General features: G+C 35.7%; 1 protein-coding gene across 2 annotated transcripts in view; it reads left to right on the top strand.

Annotated features, from left to right (window-relative positions):
* Positions 1-18,737, top strand: part of KLHL1 (kelch like family member 1) — a 182,203-nt gene that overhangs the window by 57,923 nt on the left and 105,543 nt on the right. For both annotated transcript variants that reach the window (XM_050974172.1, XM_030235167.2), the window contains one exon: positions 7,436-7,572. In XM_050974172.1, coding sequence (XP_050830129.1) covers positions 7,436-7,572 — 137 coding nt within the window. The remainder of the gene's footprint in view (positions 1-7,435; positions 7,573-18,737) is intronic.

Here is an 18,737-nt window from a genome sequence, read left to right as displayed (position 1 = left end):
TCATAAATTAACTTCCTGATGAAGAGGAATACTCTAAGAGTACCCTGGCAACTTGGACCTTACAAAGTTCCTTTTGCCCTGAGTGAATATGGACACAGAGACTATTCCTGTTAAACAAAAAAGCTGGATAGTCTACATTCCAACTTCTATAACAGTAAGTAAAAGAAAAAAATGTGCAAGATACAAGACTGCAGAGCCAAAGTTATTTTCTAAATGCTAAGAAGTAAAACCAGACAGAACCTTCATTACTATAGTTAAATAATGAGGGTTTTCAAATTAGTTTCTTTCATTTCCCCTATTATTTTTAATACAGTGGTTCATGTTTGGGTGCATACCTTTTAGTAGTAAATTTATTTTCATGTTTGTCATTTCAATTCTACAGTGTATATAAATCCTTCCTCAGCTGAAAACATGCCCCAGTAAGAAGACTAACCGTGAAATAATACCCATAATCATATTTAGATTTTCTAATAAACCTTTGGACACCTTTACATGTAATTTTCTATTTCTCTGTGGTCTGCAGGCAAAATTCCAAGTCTCAAATAACTGGAAAAGTTTTGATAGTGTTTATTCTATGTTTGTTTAGACAGGTGTGTCTGGACAAGCACAGTGAGCTGCTTATTTTACTGTAGTCATTGCAATTCTATAAATTACAGATTCAACTCTCCCTGGTCAAAGCAGGGTCAACTGCAAGGTTAGACCATTGAGGTCAAACACAGCTAATTTTCAAATATCATCTCTTGTGGATGTTCCTCTCTTGTTAGCCTGTTCCAGTTTTTATCATCCTCAGTGTTTTTAGTGATGCAGGATGTGTCATCCAGGCAAATTTGCTTCGTGATCTTGGTGAGGCAAACAAGTCTATAGGTATCCATATATCCTTCTTCTTAGGGATTTACATGGAAATTGACTTTTCCACTCCTTAGAAACCTGAAATTATCATGATCCATTACAGATAGGAGAGTGTGGCACTTCAGTAACATTGTAGAACTTCCCCCTCTATTACACCTTAAACTTGTACTCAAAACACAACATAATAAATTAAAAAAAAAAAAACAAAACTGAACCAAATAAAGCTTTTTTGAGCAGCTCACAAAATCTTTCAAAAGTTTTTCATTTGCTTCCAAGGCATTTACAGAAACCCTTCTTTACTACCAAATCCCTTGCTGTCTGCATCTGTGCCTGGCATTTAGGCCTCTCTAATTCCATTTTTTTACATTGACACAATGTTTCCATATTTCTCCCACATCATTCATCTCTGCTTTCATTTTCCATGTACTTCTGTTGTGCATTTGGGAATTAAATATTGTTCAGAACTATAGAGGCATGATCAGAGTAAATGAAAACTGTTAATCAAGCAATAATCAAATGGGTCAACATAAAATTAAGAGTATGTGACATGTTTGCCATCAATGATTTGCTTATTTTGAGTGAAGGCAATTTACATGAATTGCACTGGTTTTAGATAACTGTGCTTGAAATGCTGTATTCTACAGCTGCTGAAGAAACATCAAAAATCCTGGGAAGAAAAGAGCTAAAGTCACTGCAAATGATAGATGAACCTTAATATTTGTGCTGGAGAGTTCATGAAAACTTCCATCTAGGGCTGCATAAATTTTAGAACATCTCTAAACTCAGACTGTAGTTTAAGATATTTTGATTAGTAATGCTGCACAAAACAAGATAGGAACTCTATGCTGAAGGTGTAAAAAAAAAGAACAAATGTGGTATAAGGCTAAAATTCACTTTCCCCTATCCAATTAAAAGACACCTATATAACAGAGACTGGATTCAATAAAACAGAAAATTCAATAAAACCAGAAAATGCAAAGAAGATGCAGAAGGGGGGGGTTACATCCTCAGCTTACAGTTCTGACTTCCATTGCACTTGTTGAGAAACCAGGTAATCTACTTTTGTTGTTGTTATAATATAGTCAGGTATAGTTGAGTATTTGAGAAATACAAGTTTTTATTTTCTGTTTTCTCTTACTATCAAAAAAACATAGGGTTTTTTTTTTCCTTTACAATACTCAAGGATCATGGGGGACTCCTACCATGGCAGAAAAGGTAGTACAGAACTATTTGGAAATTACCAGTAACATATGAAACAAAGAAATACTTTAGTAAGGTTATCCAAATCTTTCTACTAGTATTTGAATGATATGTGAAGATAAATTTAATAAAACCCCTTCAGCAAAATGCAGTTAGCATTGTCTGTTTCAGTGCTCTGGGTGGTAACAACTTTTTCAATGCATTTTGACTGCTACTACAGAGAGACAAATTTTAAAAAACCAGTAGTAGTAAAATGAGGAAAAATTAATGGAGTAAGTTTAGCTGAAAGGCAAGATGGAAGAACAAAGAACCAGGCAAAAAAGAAAGGAGAAGCAGGCAGAGAAGGAAGGAAAGTATGGAAGCAGAGAGTGAAAGAAGAAAAATGCACATCACTCTGAAGATGCACATTATAGTCTGAAGACCTGTTTTCTGTCACTAGTCAGTAACAGATCCACATGGAATACATGGACTAAAAGCAGTGCAGCAGCTGTATGCTATTCCTAGATACCTGTAAGGTTTGAGGAACTTCCCATATCATCTGAACTCATCTGAACAGGGTTGTTTAACACAACCCACTGTCTGTGAGTTTAGAAACAATTCATTCAAGCAATATGGTTGGGAAAGAACAACAACAGGGAAAATTCCTGCTATCAGAGGAGCAGCAAGGCAATTTAGATAAGCTTTTGACATTAACCTTGACTGATACTCTTGATATGAGGGTTTGGGTTGCTGGCAAGTCGAATGAGAATCAGATTTGCCCTGGCAGCAAATGGCCACCCATGCCCTGGGAAGCACCAGGCACAACATCACCAGCCCATCAAGGGGTGATTGCCTCTCTCTGCTCTCTGCTGGTACAGCTTCACCTTGAGTATTGTGTGCAGTTTTAGGAGCCACAATATAGGGACATCACACTGCTGGAGCATGTCCAGAGGAGAGCATGCAGGGTGGGGAAAGTTTTGAAGGAAAAATGGACAAGGAGAGCAGCTGAGGTTGCTGTGCTTGCTCATCCTACAGAAAAGAAGGATGAGGGATGACCTCATCACAGCCTACAGCTTCCTCAAGGGGAGCAGCAGAGGCGGAGGTGGTGATCTCATTGTCTGGTGACCAGTGACAGGACCCAAGGAGATGGAATGAAGTCAGGGGAAGTTCAGATTGGATATTAGAAAAAAGGTTCTTCAGCAAAAGGGTGATAAGTCACTCCAATAGGCTTCCCAGGAAAGTGGTAAGAGTTCAAGGAGCATCTGATCACATGCTTAATCACATGGTTTATTTTTGTGTTAGGAGCCTTAAGGGTCTTTTTCCAGCTAGAGATATTTTATTACTGTATTAAACCAGAATACTAATGCTATTACTTTATGGACTGGAAAAAAGGTGCAGTAGCTGAAATGGACTCCAAAGGGTGAAAGAACCTACTCTTTTACTTTGAAACCATTCTCCCTTGTCCTATCACTGCATGATTATATAAAGAGTCCCTATCCACCTTTCTTAAAGGCTCCTTCAGGTACTGGAAGGCAGCAATTAAGTCATCCCTAAGTCTTCTCTTTTCATGGCTGAAAAAGCCAAATGCCCTCAATCTTTTCCTATTGGAGAGGTGCTCTATCCCCCAAATCATTTTGGTGGCCATCATTTTAGTCACTCACTCTAAGAGATTGATGTCCTTCCTATGCTGTGAATTATAACAGTATTTATTGAATGTGACATTTTATTCCTTTCAGAACTCAGAGCTTAAAGTTGCAGTTTTTTAAAAGAAATAATACTTATGAATGCATATATATGAGTCTATATAGATATATATATAAATATATATATATGCATACTTTCACAATACCATCTGTCAAAAGGTAAATGAAAATTAAAATGGAGTGTGGAAAAATTCTAAATATTGCCATTTTTTCCCTAGAATCTTTGTAAATGAAAGCTGTTTGCATGCAGTAGGCCAGGTGTGGTGTCACCAGAGTTGAGGGGCAGAATCCCCTCCCTCACCCTGCTGGTCACCACTGATGCAGCCCAGAACATGTTTGTCTTTCTGGGCTACTGTGATTGCAGATTCCAGCCTGTTATCCAGAAGCATCTCCAAGATAGTCTCAGCAGGGCTGCTCTCTATCCATTCATCCCTCAGCCTGGATTGATACTGAGTGTTGCCCTAACACAGGTGCAGCACCTTGCACTTGGTCCAGGTAAACCTCATGATATTCTCATGAACCCAGTTCTCGAGAATATTCAGCTCCTATGTGTACAAGCATAATATAAGTGGAGAAAAAATAGTGTCTTGTCTATGATTTTTTAGTCTAAATAACATCTGATATTCTACTCAGTTGGCAGTAAAATATGTAAGAGTTTTCTTAAAGATTTTAAGTGATCAAGGTTTGTTTGCTTCTTTTAATTAATAAATGCGTCATCAGTGTTGAGGCAATTCTATATCAAGAGTGTATATGAAAACAGTTTTGAAAGTAGCAAAGAAATATTCTATAATAAACTAAAATATAATCTGAAATTCTGGAAAAAAAAAAGGTCACAACCCTAATCAGTCATATGGGTTACTTGTAAAAGAAATCAGAAATTGATCAGGATGAAATTAATTGTAAAGAGAAAAAGTCCCTTAATCTGGAAAAATTCTTTCTGGGTTCACAGACTCATTTTAAGCCATGAATTACCTCCTATGAGTCTCAAGGATGAAAGAGTTTATTATGTATTCTCACTGCCAGATCCAAAGTTGAAAAGGTGTCATCCTCAGCCACCTGACCTTTCTTGATTAATAGGTCAACATGTCTTTAAACCAAGATTTAGGGCTGTTTGGAGTCTTCTGAACTACAAAAAGCAGCAGATCATTACAAATTAATTGATTTCTTTGGTTTCTCCCTTTTGATCTTCCATCTCAACCCTGGAATACAATAAAGATTTACAAAAGGTGTCACCTCTGGGAATTAAGTGTAATTAGCAAGTTCCCCTTTCTTCAGTTCAACTTGCAGAGCACTTCCCAAGGTAAAAGTTAGTGTCTTGAAACTTCATCTTTTGGTTGTAGTAAGTGGATGAAATAGCTGATTCAGTATTTCTGTTAACTATTGATCAACATAAGACATTTTTTAAAAAAACCTTATTTTTTTTAACACTATGTTCAAAAGCTTGTCTTGCTTCTGTAGGTGAGCTGCTAAATCACAGAACCTTTCTGCTCATTAAAGCCATCTTCTTTGATAGGTGGTACAAACCAGGAGGTTTAAACCTCTAAGAAAAATGGGTAATGCTGAGTACCTGACACATGTCTTATTTATTTTTCCTTTTTTTCCCACTTTGGACTCGCTCTTGTGTGTTCTCGTATACTGTATGCTTCTTTGCAGCTGAAATCCATTAGATAATATCTTTGACTTTCCTCTCAGAAACTGTGGAAAATCACATATTTTTTATAGAAGTTTGTGAAGGAGATTTAATCCTTCTGTTATTTATTTTCTGCCCTACCCCTGTTGTTTTTTGGGATTTTTTTGTTTTATATTTGACCATATATATACACACAATAAGATTATATAATAAGTAACTGCTGAACATAAATCACGTGAATTTAAAATACAAGATATTACTATTTGAAAGTATTTTCACTGATCATTAACTGCTTTATTAAAATTTCTGTTCATTAATTTGTCCTTTTTTTTTTATGCAACCAAGGGGTTTGGCCTTGCTTTTGGCAAGTGATCAAATTGAATATCCATAGCTGAATTTTAATGATGGCTATTAAATCTGAAGCAACAGCTAATGCAAAATTAGATGAAATTAAATATCCATGAATGAAACAGTCTCAAATTAAAATCTCCATCACATACCTAAATTACATCTCTGTGAAAATTATAATTCTATCTACATGTCTGTGAGAATTATAATCTCATATAAAATCATCATGTTTTTCCTTTCTGTGATTTTTGTGATGCTTTTATTGAAGCATCTATGAACAATGAAGTCATTTATAAGTGGTCAGAAAAAGTACTAGAAGAAGATTTACAAATATTACAATATATAAATAAGAAAGAATAAATAAACAAATGTAGAAGAAAATCTTCCTCAATGATGAAAAAATAGTAAATTAGAAGTTTCTAGTGGCAGCACCCAAGTCTATTTCTAACTTCGTGTTTTTGTAGGCATCCATTGACATTTAGTCATTAAATAAATATAAATGTAAACTGTTTATGATTTTGGATGTTTACTTCTATAATTCATGATTGTTGGAGTTGAGCACAACATGAAAAGTGATAAAGTATTATACCTATTTAGTAATTTCCCATCATTAGAGGTAAAAATCATATATATGCCTTCAATCTGCCCTGCTTGCAGGTAAAATATAGCAGCATAAAGCACTGTGAAATTATGAAACCAGTTCAAGCTGTCATATTTTACTTAGCAATTGGGGTGAGCTGAGAGTGCAAAGGCAATCAATTACCATGGTGGCTGATAAGATGTAACTTGTTTATCTTCACTATTTTTTAGTAATAATTTGCCCTGAAAATAGCTAACAATATACAAAAGGGTAATTGTTTTTCTCTTGGTTTCCAAGTTCTCCAGTTGTGATTGCAGTGTCTTTTATTAATATGTTTGTTTATTATGTTTTCAAATTAATCCAGAAATGTGACCTTTATGGAAGCACATGGTACACTATTTATAGCTGTACCACATTTCTATCTCAAGATCATCTGTGAATATTCAGTCCTAACAAGCTCAAAATTTCACTGTAGATGGTATTTGGAGGAACACCTTAACTTAAAGCCCCAGTAATTACAGTTGTACCTGATACTGCTGTGGTATTGATTTATCTATATGAGATCCCTAAACAGCAAGCTGTGAATGCTTTATTGGTATTTTCAAAATATTTTTCTTGGACATGTTTATTAACAAAAGCATTACATTACACAGTGATTTTGTTACATATTTTTAGTGAGTAGCATGTTAAGCTACTAACAGTTTAGTAGATTATATTTAGTAGGTTTATAGATTGTCTGAAGTCACATGCTGTTGTTAAAGTTTATAACAAATAAGCCTTTAGGAACAAAGAAGAGTACCTCAGGATTATGAAATGCCTGTCATTAAGAAGGTGATGATTTGATAATGAGAGATTATCTTGTTAACAGTTGGGACATCTGCATGATTGGAACGTTATCAGAAAGACTGAGTGCTAATTCCTATGTCTGTTTTACAGTCATATGCTAAAGAACCACTTGGTTCAAAGGAGGCAAAACCAAATTAGAATTAAATGCCATTCTGTGTTTTGGTGCCAATGTGCATTAATAATATATTCCTTCTAGTAATTTTTAATTATGAAAATAATATTTAAAGAAATTTGGAAATATGTGACATTTCTAATACATATATCCAAGCAACTTACACCACTTTCTTCCTTTTTCTGCAGACTTGTCCTCAGCTCTGTCTCTGACTACTTTGCTGCCATGTTTACAAGTGATGTTTGTGAGGCCAAGCAAGAGGAGATCAAAATGGAAGGCATAGACCCCAATGCACTGTGGGACCTTGTTCAGTTTGCATATACAGGTATTGTGGTGCATACATTACATATGCTTCCTATAGAGGCAGATGTTGATGTTTTTGTTTGCTACATTCCAATCAATTGTATTTTTGTAGAAATATTTTTTTTTTTAAACATAATCATCCAAAAATATTTATTTACCATTTCTAGGGATGGATTCAGATTATTATCTCTTATCTCCAAACTGTTCAATATTTCAGACTTGACAGGTTCAATAGGACAGTCAAGAAAATGCAATTTTTTTCTTGGTTTTCAAACACTTAAAAGGAGTGCCTCATACCCTCAAAACTCAAATTATGTAAGATTACTGAAGCAACAGTTGTATTTTTTGAAAAACAATCCTATGTTGCTTTTTAAATCAAATCTCAGTTTAAATAATTGCATACATCTTTAAAAATTTTAAAGGAAAATATATGAATTTTGAAGAAGAAAATGTTTTAAAAGGTTTTATTATGAGCCGGATGTTTTCACTTTCATTTCCTTTCATATGTTTTGAAGTGTAAACTCATGAATAGCTCACAATTCAGAGTTAATAACTCAAACCTCTCTTCTGAATAGTTTTTATATTTTAATGCATTATAGATTTGGGATTTATACTTCTTAAGCAACTTGTTATGCACATTGTAACTGAAGTGCATTAAACTGAAAGAAAGAATGCTAATATTACAAAATAAGGTAATTAAAGGGCGGAACTGCCTATAAGATTTGCCTTGAATCACATAAGTATAAAATATATACTGATTTCTATTTGTTTCCTAAAAGACATTCTTATATTGTTTAAATCAACCATATTTTATCATGATGATTCTATTGTATATTTGATTTAGATTCAGTTTTAAATGGATAACCCCAACCTTGCAGTTTTAATCTGCTTTAAATACACATATAATAATTTAATCACAAGTTGCTGTTCACTTTGATGTATTTAATCAGGATATGTTCTGGGTTTTTATGACATAATAGCTTTACCATCTTAATAGAAAAGAGAAATGGCAAATAAGCATAATTTAAGCTTAAAATACTCATTTCGAGAATAATGTCTGAGAAATAAATGTTCTAGGAATGTAAGACTGATTTTGTAGAACTCTTAATGTTAAAAGGGTAATGTCTACTCCTTTCAGCTGTGGCTTTGCCACTCAGGAATGTGCATCATCTGGAGGGTTTCAAGCTAGGGATCCATGAAATGAAATAGTTCAATAAGAAGGATACAATCTGATTCCTTGGTGAATAAATGGCACAGGAATACTGAGGCAAAATCAAGAATACCTTGATACAGAACAGCAAAAAGACTACAGGTAGTGTTAAATCATTTTGTAGGAGGGAGGTTAAAGATAAAGGTAAGAGAAGGGACAGTGTTGTTCCCCTGGAAAGAAAAATGTGGAAATCCTAAAGTACTGTATTGTTATTTTGCCTCAGTATTCACTAAAATATATCACCTGGAAAGATGCAAAAGAGTTGTTATTGACAAGAGCAAGAGCAAGAGATAGCATGGAAGTATAGATTAAGGAAAGAAGGACATTCAGAAGGAAGGGGGAAAAAATATAAACATTTTCAAGATGAATGAAGATATCTAAGAACTTTATGGTTATCTGTGGAAATTTGGAGACTGGATGAAGCAATGAAAAAAAAAAAAGCAAACTTCTGCTTACCAAAACCATTTAAAATTTTCAGCTTCTTTATGCTCTTTGATTCTCTATGCTGTGTGATGTACTCTGTTTATTATATGAGGTGACATAAAAGTTTCTTGTAAAAAGTTTCTTTTTGGTGTAAGGTAAATAAGGGCCAGATTTCACAAATGGATGAAAAGAGAACTCCACAGATAGTATAATTTGCATGTTTTCTAATTTGCCTCAAATGAATTTGCATCTGCATGAATATTTATTCATTTAAACAGTCACACAGTCCAAACTTCTTCAGAAATGGCAACATTATGTGTTATTGTAACATCACCTTGAAGAATTAGAAACTTATGATAACCAAGATCTCTTTTTTCCTACCTCATTTTGGAGACCAAATAAGACTCTAAAATGCTTTAAGTTTACACTTGCAAGTTTCACAAATACTTAATGACAATAGAAGAGTGATGAGGGTCAGGAAACGTGAGACAATTTTACATGCTGAAAGATTAAATATATTGGATGCCATAGATCATTCTGGTTTTGATTACTCTGTCTTGCATTTCTCTTCCATCAGGTTCTTTGTCCTGATTTATTCTTTTTTATCCTTATTTATTCTTAGCTTGTGTCCTTATCTCCTGGAGTTCATGTGGGATTATTTCTCTATTTGTTTTCTCTGCATCAGATATCTTAGCAGACACCTAAATTTCCTAGCTACAATTATGCTAATAAATTAAACAATGTTGGGAATCTTTGCAGGCACTGGAACACCATTGTCTCTATTGATCCTGGAAGTTTTAGCCAAATCCAAATAGCAGTCTCTAACAAATGGTGGGTATACCTTGGATACACAGCCCATCATTAATGTGGCCAACCTTGCACAGAGGGTGAGGGCATTCAAAAGTGCTATGGAGAATTCAGTGATAACTCACGTGATTTGTGAATTACTAGAAAATAGTCCCAAACTTATTCAGTTTATTGAAATTAAATACAATCTAGGCTTCTCTGCTAATCACTCTGCTTTCCCTTGACTTTGTCAAAGCAAAACCTTATTTTTTTTTCCAATTTTGTGTCCATCATCTCATACAATTTATCTATATTCATAGTTCCTTATCTCCTTTCTTGCACTCTGATTACTTATTTACCACCAGTCTAGATCATGTCCCCTTTCCCATTGAGTCAGTTCACTTTCCTTGTGCTGCATGGATGTGGACAAGTGGAAATTTAAGAAAATAGCCACTGTTTCAATACCCAGAAGCACAGAGGCCAACAGAAATTCCCTTTCAGACTTTTGATCTCTAATTGAGAGCATACACCTGTCTAGACTTGGGCAGAATATCTGGAGAATCTGGCTGCCAAATTCTGATTACTGATTGTGCAATGTGTGAAAAAGTTTTCAGCAACTCAGGTCTGTAACCAGTTTAGCTCTTTATTGTTTTACCTCAGGAAGTAAAAACAATTTTGACAAATGGGCAGTTATTTACTCCTACTTTATTTTTCCTGTTACTACTTTCTTAACTCAAAGAGTCTTAAAAAAAAAGATCACTGATAGTTGCTGCTATTACAGAGAAGGTTTTCCCTGGGGACCACCAAACAAATCAGAAAAAATACAGCTGAACATGTACTTCTTTGCAAAAATGTAGAAGTTAAGAATAATACAGTGCAAATATGTTTAGATGTGATTTAAAAGATGGAACCATTTCCACATCTTATTATCCGTAAGTTTAAGTTTTCAGTCAAGTTTATATTTTTTTATAATCTAGTGAAATTATTGCATTTCTACCTGTGAATCATACATATTAAAAAGGAGGTTAGAAAGGATAAAATATATGTGTCTATGAAAAGCATTATTATAGGTGAAGATATCATAAACTGATATCAGACCCTCCACCAATAAAATCTAATATGGTTGCAAAATATCAGAATTAAAGTTCATCACAAGGGAGATTTTGTACACCAGACACATAAGGAAAAATAGTCCTGGGGTGCATCAGGCACAGCATCACCAGCCAAGCATGGGGGATTGTCCTTCTCTGCTCTGCACTGGGGCGGCCTCACCTCGAGTCCTGTGTGTGGCTTTGGGCACCACAATATTAAGAGAGACATTAATTTATTAGAGAGTGCCCAAAGGAGGGCCATGAGATTTGTGAATGGGCTTGAGGAGCAGCTGAGTTCACTTTGTCTGCTCAGCCTCGAGAAGACTGAGAGAAGACCGCATTGCAGTCTGCAACTTCCTCATGAGAGGAAGAGGAGGGGCAGGCACTGATCTCTTCTCTGTGGTGGCCAGTACAGAACCCAAGAGAATGGCCTGCAGCTGTCCCAGGGGACATTCAGGCTGAATATTAGAAAAAGGTTCTTCACTCAGAGGAGATTGGGCACTGGAAGAGGCTCCCCAGGGAAGTGGCCTCAGCATCGACTGACAGTGTTCAAGAAACATTTGGACAGTCCACTCAGGCACATGTGTGACTCTTGGGGTTGGTCTTGTGCAGGGCTTAGAGCTGAACTCAGCGATCCCTGAGGGTCCCTTCCAACTCAGTTTATTCTGTGATTCTGCAGTTCTGAGGTTCTGTACACAAATAGATTTCTAAATAACTGGCAAAGTAAAATTACATGGTGACCAGGAGAGGCACTAAGTCTTGCACAGCCTTGATTAGAGCAGCTCTTGAATGGAGGCACCTGCCAATCTAACAGTATTAAGAGAAAAACAGAAAATTAGACAACCAAAAGTACTGATTTAAAGATAATAAAGAACATTGAAGTTTCTGTGAAGATTCAATGTGAATAATTTTTTTAATTTTAAAGTTATACTCTCGATGTACGTGTAAAGCGGAATTTGATTAAAGTTGAAAAAATTGGCATGTGTTGAAATATATTCTATAAACTCTGTGTTAGGCCTTGGGGTTGGGGGTTTTTTGGAAGTGTTTTAGGATTTATATATATAGATATTTAACTTATATTTTTTGTAAACAAATTAATTATGTAGTGACTACATTTTGTTTTATCTGATACATGCACAAAGTTTTCTAATGACATAGCTACATTATAATGTAATTACAACTTGTATAATTCAAATTATGTAGATGATGTGAATTTATTAGAAAAACACTCCATCAAAATTATATGCTTCTTGTTCTATACACATGCTCACAAGGATAAATCAAAAAAGCTTTATGACTGTTTTTTGTAAAAGATATATTTGACCAGTAAAAAATATTATTAAAATGAGAAAAAATAGATTAATATTCATTATCTAACTTGGCTGCATTATTTTGGTTTATTCAAATAGACAAAGAATGTTTTGTCTGTGATATAGCAGAACTGTAACTTAATAGGAAACAACACTTCCTCTTTTGCATATCTCCTCCTTGTGAGCCAAGTGAGGAAATCAGAAGCCAACACAGCTGCAATGGCTATGCAAAAAGTATGTTTCATTTTTCAAGCAGCAAGATGACTGATAGCAAAAAATCTATGACTGAGATTTTAGTGCCCTGGGATAGATGGATGTGTAATCTTTGATCTTTTAAGAATTCAATATAACAGTTACACAGATGACTGTTTCTTCATCTTATTTTCTTAGGTAGTGATTCTTTTTTGATCTTAAAACTTGAGTTTTCATTATTTTCAATTTTGCTTCAATAGTTCAGAGAAGACTGAAACTGTAGATTGATATTCTGTTGATTTTCTGCTATTGGTGGCTGTGGGAGCCCTTCTTTGAAGATACAAAAGAGCTGTGAAGTTACTATAGATTTCCTATATTGGGAAATCTAATTAGCATTGGGATATCTAATTAGCATGCATTCCCAACAGTGATCAGAAGAGTAGGTTGGTGCTTTCATACTGTTAATGAAACTGGAAAAGCAAAACCCATTTAAGCAACAGAAAACTAAAAATCCTTTATTTATTTATACATCTCTGAAAAAAAATAGAGAATATATCATACATGGAGGAGTTTCAAGCCCTACTGTATAGCTTTTAATTAAACTTTATTTGGGAGAGTCTTTAATTAAAGTACTGTCAAGTGCCTTTGTCAGTGTTATAGCTAATAACACAGGGCAGACAGCAGGGATGTAGCAAGTAGGAACATGCCTTTAAGCACAAGGACCTTTAGGTTCTTGCAGCACAGAGATTATAATAATTAAATATTCAAGGAGATTTCTTTCTTGATTGTGGTTTGGGGACTTTTTTTTTTTATTTAATTGGTGAAAGCCAGTTTTCTCTGTGAACAAACATTGAAGACAACTCAGCAATACTCTTGACTTGTGCCAATTAATAGTGTCAAGAGTCCCGGGGCTATCACAGCCACTGGATTATGCTACAACATGCTGTTTGAATGTGACTGCCATTTGGAGGATGACAGTGTTTGGTGTAAAACTGAGGCCATTTCATTCCCCTTTGCCTCAGTGCTAGATGGAAGCCCCAGACAAGCTTAAGTCAATGGATACAACGTTAGGTATTTTATTAAAAGTTTGTGCTCAAACGAATAGTGCCTGGATTTTAGGTACTGGTGGCATTTTTACAGTGTTTCAGGATACTCCTCTCTATTATATATTGATCACATTGAGAAGTGGCCTATCCTGGTATTATAAAGGTCTTTGCCTCTACCTCTGTGACATGTTGAGTTTGTTCAAGAGTTATTTGTTCTGTACTATCATGTTAGAGACCCCTAGGAAGGTGGACCATGTCTAAGTGGCACTTTTTGAAGGAGACTGTTACCTGCTGCTGTCCCACTACATTTTCTCTGCTGTGCAGTTGATGGTTGACTTTCCACTTGCAAAGAATAGGCCCTTAAATTTCCATTCATTTCAGATGGGAGATCATTTATTCCAGGAACTCTGTGATGAGTGATAAAAGGACAAATTAAGATAAGTTAATTGATCTGAAAGACTTTGTCAGCTGTTGTGTAATGGACAGTACAGAAAAGTGCTCCTATATCATCCTAGGGGCTCATAGACATTGGATAAACTTCTGGATATGGAGGTTCCACTGTGAAACTCTCTTCTAGAAGCAGAATGATAGATGTCATACTTTTCAGGAGTAAATAAAGAGACATACTTGTTATGATACATGTCACACTTCTCAGGAGTCAATAAAGAAAGTGTTGCAAAGAGGGTTATCCAAAGAAGACTTCAGGGTTGCTCTAGTTAAGGAAGTAGGAAGTAGGATGGTGATGGCACAATCTGTAGAGCCATAATTCAGATATCTGTCCACGGATGTTCCACATTGACTACGCTTCAAAGTTCCTATGTACCTTTGCTCCAGTTACATTTCAGATTGACATTTTCATATACAGTGTTCCTCATAAGATTCTTATTTATGCATCAGGATTAAATTCTCAGCTATACTGCCCATGTGTACAATGCAAGAATCTTTCAAAATTCCTCAATATAACTGTAGGTTCAGATTGTTGTCTTCTGTCCTCTGTGAATGTCAGCCTGCTTGGATAAAAATACCTTCCTTCACAGAATATTTTTCTGATCCTAAAACAAACTGCGGGCTTTCACATAATTCAGGTCTGTAGGGAAGAACTTCAGAGACCCATTTATTGTAAAGAACTGCAGAGACTGACTGACTCCTCAATTTTATTTTTTTTTTTCTTAGCCAATCTCTGAGGATCTTGTTTCCATCTGGAGCAGATATTTTCCATTCCTGTCCCTGAAACACAAAGTCCTTGCTCATTCCTGGAGCTCTACACTACACTCCAACAAATTGTAATTCTTCCTTTTACCCAACATACTTCATTAAAGGACAGAATTGGCAATTATGTACCAGGAACCAGCTGTTGTCTCATTCTTTTGGCAAAGTATATGAGAAGCACTTAGGAAAGAGCTCTGAATTGGATATCCATAAATTTTGAGTATTCAGAATTATCTAGAATATAATGGAGAGATAGATAGTGACTGTGTTTCCTTGTACTCTGATGCAATCTACTATTGCGGAGAAGTCAATAAAAATAAATTCAGACAGACACAGGGAAGCAATGAGTATGGAGGGGAAGAGCAGATAACTGGGTAAACTTCAGGGCGCATTTTTAAAGCTTTCCTTTGCTAGGCTCAAAGTTCTTCATCTCCAAACAGAGATTAAAACAAGTACTGAACATTAATACAGGACATGACTGGAAAGTGAGTGTTCCTTTGAATGGAGTGTCATCCCTCTACATGGCCATCTGGCACATGCCAGCCTGTTGCCTGAATGGCATCAGTGAAGTGATTAGACAGGCTGCTGTAGGGTGGTCTGACTCTTTAATGTGTTTCTTTCTGGAGCTCCTACCCTGGAGATGCGCACCCGTATCCAGCGCTCTTGAGCTCAGCTGTGTATCTCCAGTTCCAAAAACAAAAGAAAAAGAATAATGAAAATTGCAATGGTAGTTTGTGAGAGAGGTTCTCACCTTTCAGGTGTTTACTTCTGCTCCTGCACTGTAAAACACCTTCACTGCCTTTCTGCTCTGTGCCCATGTGACAGCAGCTCTGATGAAATGTAGCCTCAGAACAGGATGTGACAGGAGTACTCACATCTCCCAGCAGTGCAATCCAGCCCAAAAAAAGTAGATTTCATTAGGCTGTAAGGTGGATCATAAGCAAAAATCTTTTCTTGGCAATTGATGCCTTCATTTCTGTAAATTTTTGTTCTCTAAGCATGGATTTGAACTGCTCTGTGCTGTAGCACAAGCTGCCAAATCATTGCCTGAGAAGTTAAGAAGCTTATCTGGCAGAGGTGAGTGCTCCTGCTTCTGAGCTAGCTTCAGGTGTGGAGAATAAAATACTGCTCCTTCAAATCTAAAAGCTGAGCTTCTTTGTCCTTGAGACATTTTTGTCCTTTTTTTTTTTTTTTTTTTTTTTTTTTTCCCACCAGAGGCCAAATCTTGATTGTGTTCAGTGTAATAGAAAGGTTGTATCTCTCCAAGAAGTACAAGTACAAATTTGGTACAAGTCTTGTGGAATGAAACTTCCCCCCCTTCTCAACCTGAAGTTTGCTTTCTGTTTACAAACATAAATTCCTGGAGTGCCATTTGCTGTGTGCAGCATGATGATCAGAGCATACAGTCTAGAAACAAACATAAGTACTGAAGTCCATTGACTAAAAGCAGTTAAGAGAAACTAAGGCCTTATAGATTAAATTAGTTTTTTTGAAATAATTCTTGTAATCTCCCAGCTTATTTTGTGAATGACTGCAAAATTTGTGCTGTCTCAAATTTAATCAGTAAGTGCTGTTTATATGTTTTTTGAGGTAAATTTTATCTTGGGGTTTTTTTTCTTTGTTTTAAACTGTGAGTTTTTATTCCTCTATTTATATATATAATTCCATATTTATATACATAATTCCAAATGCAATGCTGTATATTAGCTGAATTACTGGTGACAAAACTGCTAACATAATGGTCATCTGTGCAAGTACAAACCAGTAATATTTAGCATAAAATCCCAAGAATGATGTTCATATTTTAACAATTTTTCTATAACTAATGGAAAAACATCTCTTGTATCTCAGAGTGCTGACATATCTTTCTTCACAGTTGATATAAAGGTTTTATTAAGATGAGGCTAACAGCTAAAATGATTTGCTGCTTTTAGTCCTGTTACTTGTACGTACATCTTACAGGTGACTAAGTTCAAGTGTATAAAATGAGTTAAGGCGTACGAATGGCATAAGGAGAAAATAACATTTTAATGTCTCTCACTAAAAAGCTGATTTGTATGAGTCAGTGGACAAATTTTTTTAATACCTGACATTTCAGTTATACAACAGAGGTGTTTTTGTTTGTAGCTTTGAGGGGTTTTTTTCAGAACAGGAGATGAAAAGGTAACACGTTGGGGATTATTTTGGTTAATATATTTTTCTGATCTTTAGCCAGACATTTGCGAGAAGTTTCCTGCTCAGGGGGATTTTAATTTGTTAATAGCATTTCCTTATCACTCTGCAATGGTGTAATTTTCCATGCTATTTAGATGAAGGGGACTGGCAGTACTGATGAAGGTCACGTGATTAGGCCAGTTTAGTCCACTTACTCAAAAGATATGACATTAGGGTGCAAATAATTGTACAGTATTTTAAAAGAGTGAATCTAGTTAATTTATAAGAATTCTGATATTACTGTGATGGTGGTTTTATTCATTTTTTACAAGCTGAATATTTATGTCTCTGGAATAATTTATGAAATTATTTCATACATAATAATACTTAAATGAAGGGGGCCTACAAGAGAGGTGGAGTGGGAATATGTATAAGAGCACATAGAGACAGAAGAAAGGCTTCAAACTGAAGTACAGTAAGTTTTGATTGGATAAGAGGAAGAAATTCTTTACTGTGAGGGTGGTGTGGTACTTCAGCAGATTGCCCAGACAAGGAGGAGATGCTCCACCCTGGAAGTGTTCGACGCCAGGCTGGGTGGAGGAAACCTTATTTAGTTGGACATGTCCCTGCCCATGGCAGGAGGGCTGGAAGTAGATGATTGCTGTGAGACTGAGGGACGGGGCTTCAAAGGAGGGGTGCAAAAAGTAATCCAAGCAAGAAGCCTGAGCAAAAAGAAGTTGAAGTCATTGAAGCCATTTATTGAAGTTGCAGTATTGTTCTCACAGTGCAGTTTTATACTGTTACAGCTCCAGGCAGCCACAGCTTTTGGCAAAAATTTCCCACTAGCTGCAGATAGCCTATTGTTTGCATTACTTGGCAGCCTTACAAAACTGCATAATTTCAAAGATCTTGATAGTTACATACCGTTCTTTTCCTAGTTGTTTTTGATATCTGTTTTCTCTTTTCCCAGGGTCTCGATCCCACCAAAGCCAGAAAAATCCATTCCATAATTGCACTGTGGTCTCTGTTCTGTCCCCCATTTGTTGTCCCATAGATGATCTTTATGGACCCTTACAACCCAAACCATTCTGTGATGTTAAATAAACACAATTAGCCATAGAATGACTTCTTCCTCAAGTACAACTATGATTGTACTTGATTAACGTGGTCTGCAGCAAATAATTAATAGGAAATAAAACACAGTTTGATCAGAAGAAAACTCTGCTAAGTGAATATATTGTGTCCTGTTTTTTTCTCTGAAAACATCTTCAGCTTTATAATAAATATGGAAGACAATACAATGTAGAATTTCTCTCTTAAGGCATAGGTCAAACTGGAGACTAAAATATGTTCTGCTACGCAGATGACAATTTTTATAGCATTCTTCATTGACTGGTGCTCATGGATAGACATAAGAGGTGTTTTTACACACTATGTCACTACCAGAAATTGACCATAAAAAAGAGAATTGATCATCAGAATTGAACGAAAAGAGTGTTTCATCACCTGAAACCTGATGGCTCTAATGATTCCAGTGCTGTGTTTGGGAGCAGAGTAACTGAATTCATATCAGCAAATATGAATATCTGTAGTGTCTCAGTAAGACAAATGAAGGTCCTCATTTTGTAGCTGAAATCAAGAAATAGCCATTCAGGGAGTGGTTCATCTCATTCTGCAGTACCTGACTGAAACAGAGCAGGTAAAAACTGCTCTAAGGCTTCCTATTTCTCTCCGTGAACTGTAAATGGAGATCTTGGGTGATTAGG

The sequence above is a fragment of the Serinus canaria genome, chromosome 1, assembly GCF_022539315.1.
Source record: "Serinus canaria isolate serCan28SL12 chromosome 1, serCan2020, whole genome shotgun sequence".
In the NCBI taxonomy this organism is placed as follows: domain Eukaryota; kingdom Metazoa; phylum Chordata; class Aves; order Passeriformes; family Fringillidae; genus Serinus; species Serinus canaria.
Note: the sequence above shows the minus strand (reverse complement) of the source record. Positions and strands in the feature narration are given on the sequence as shown.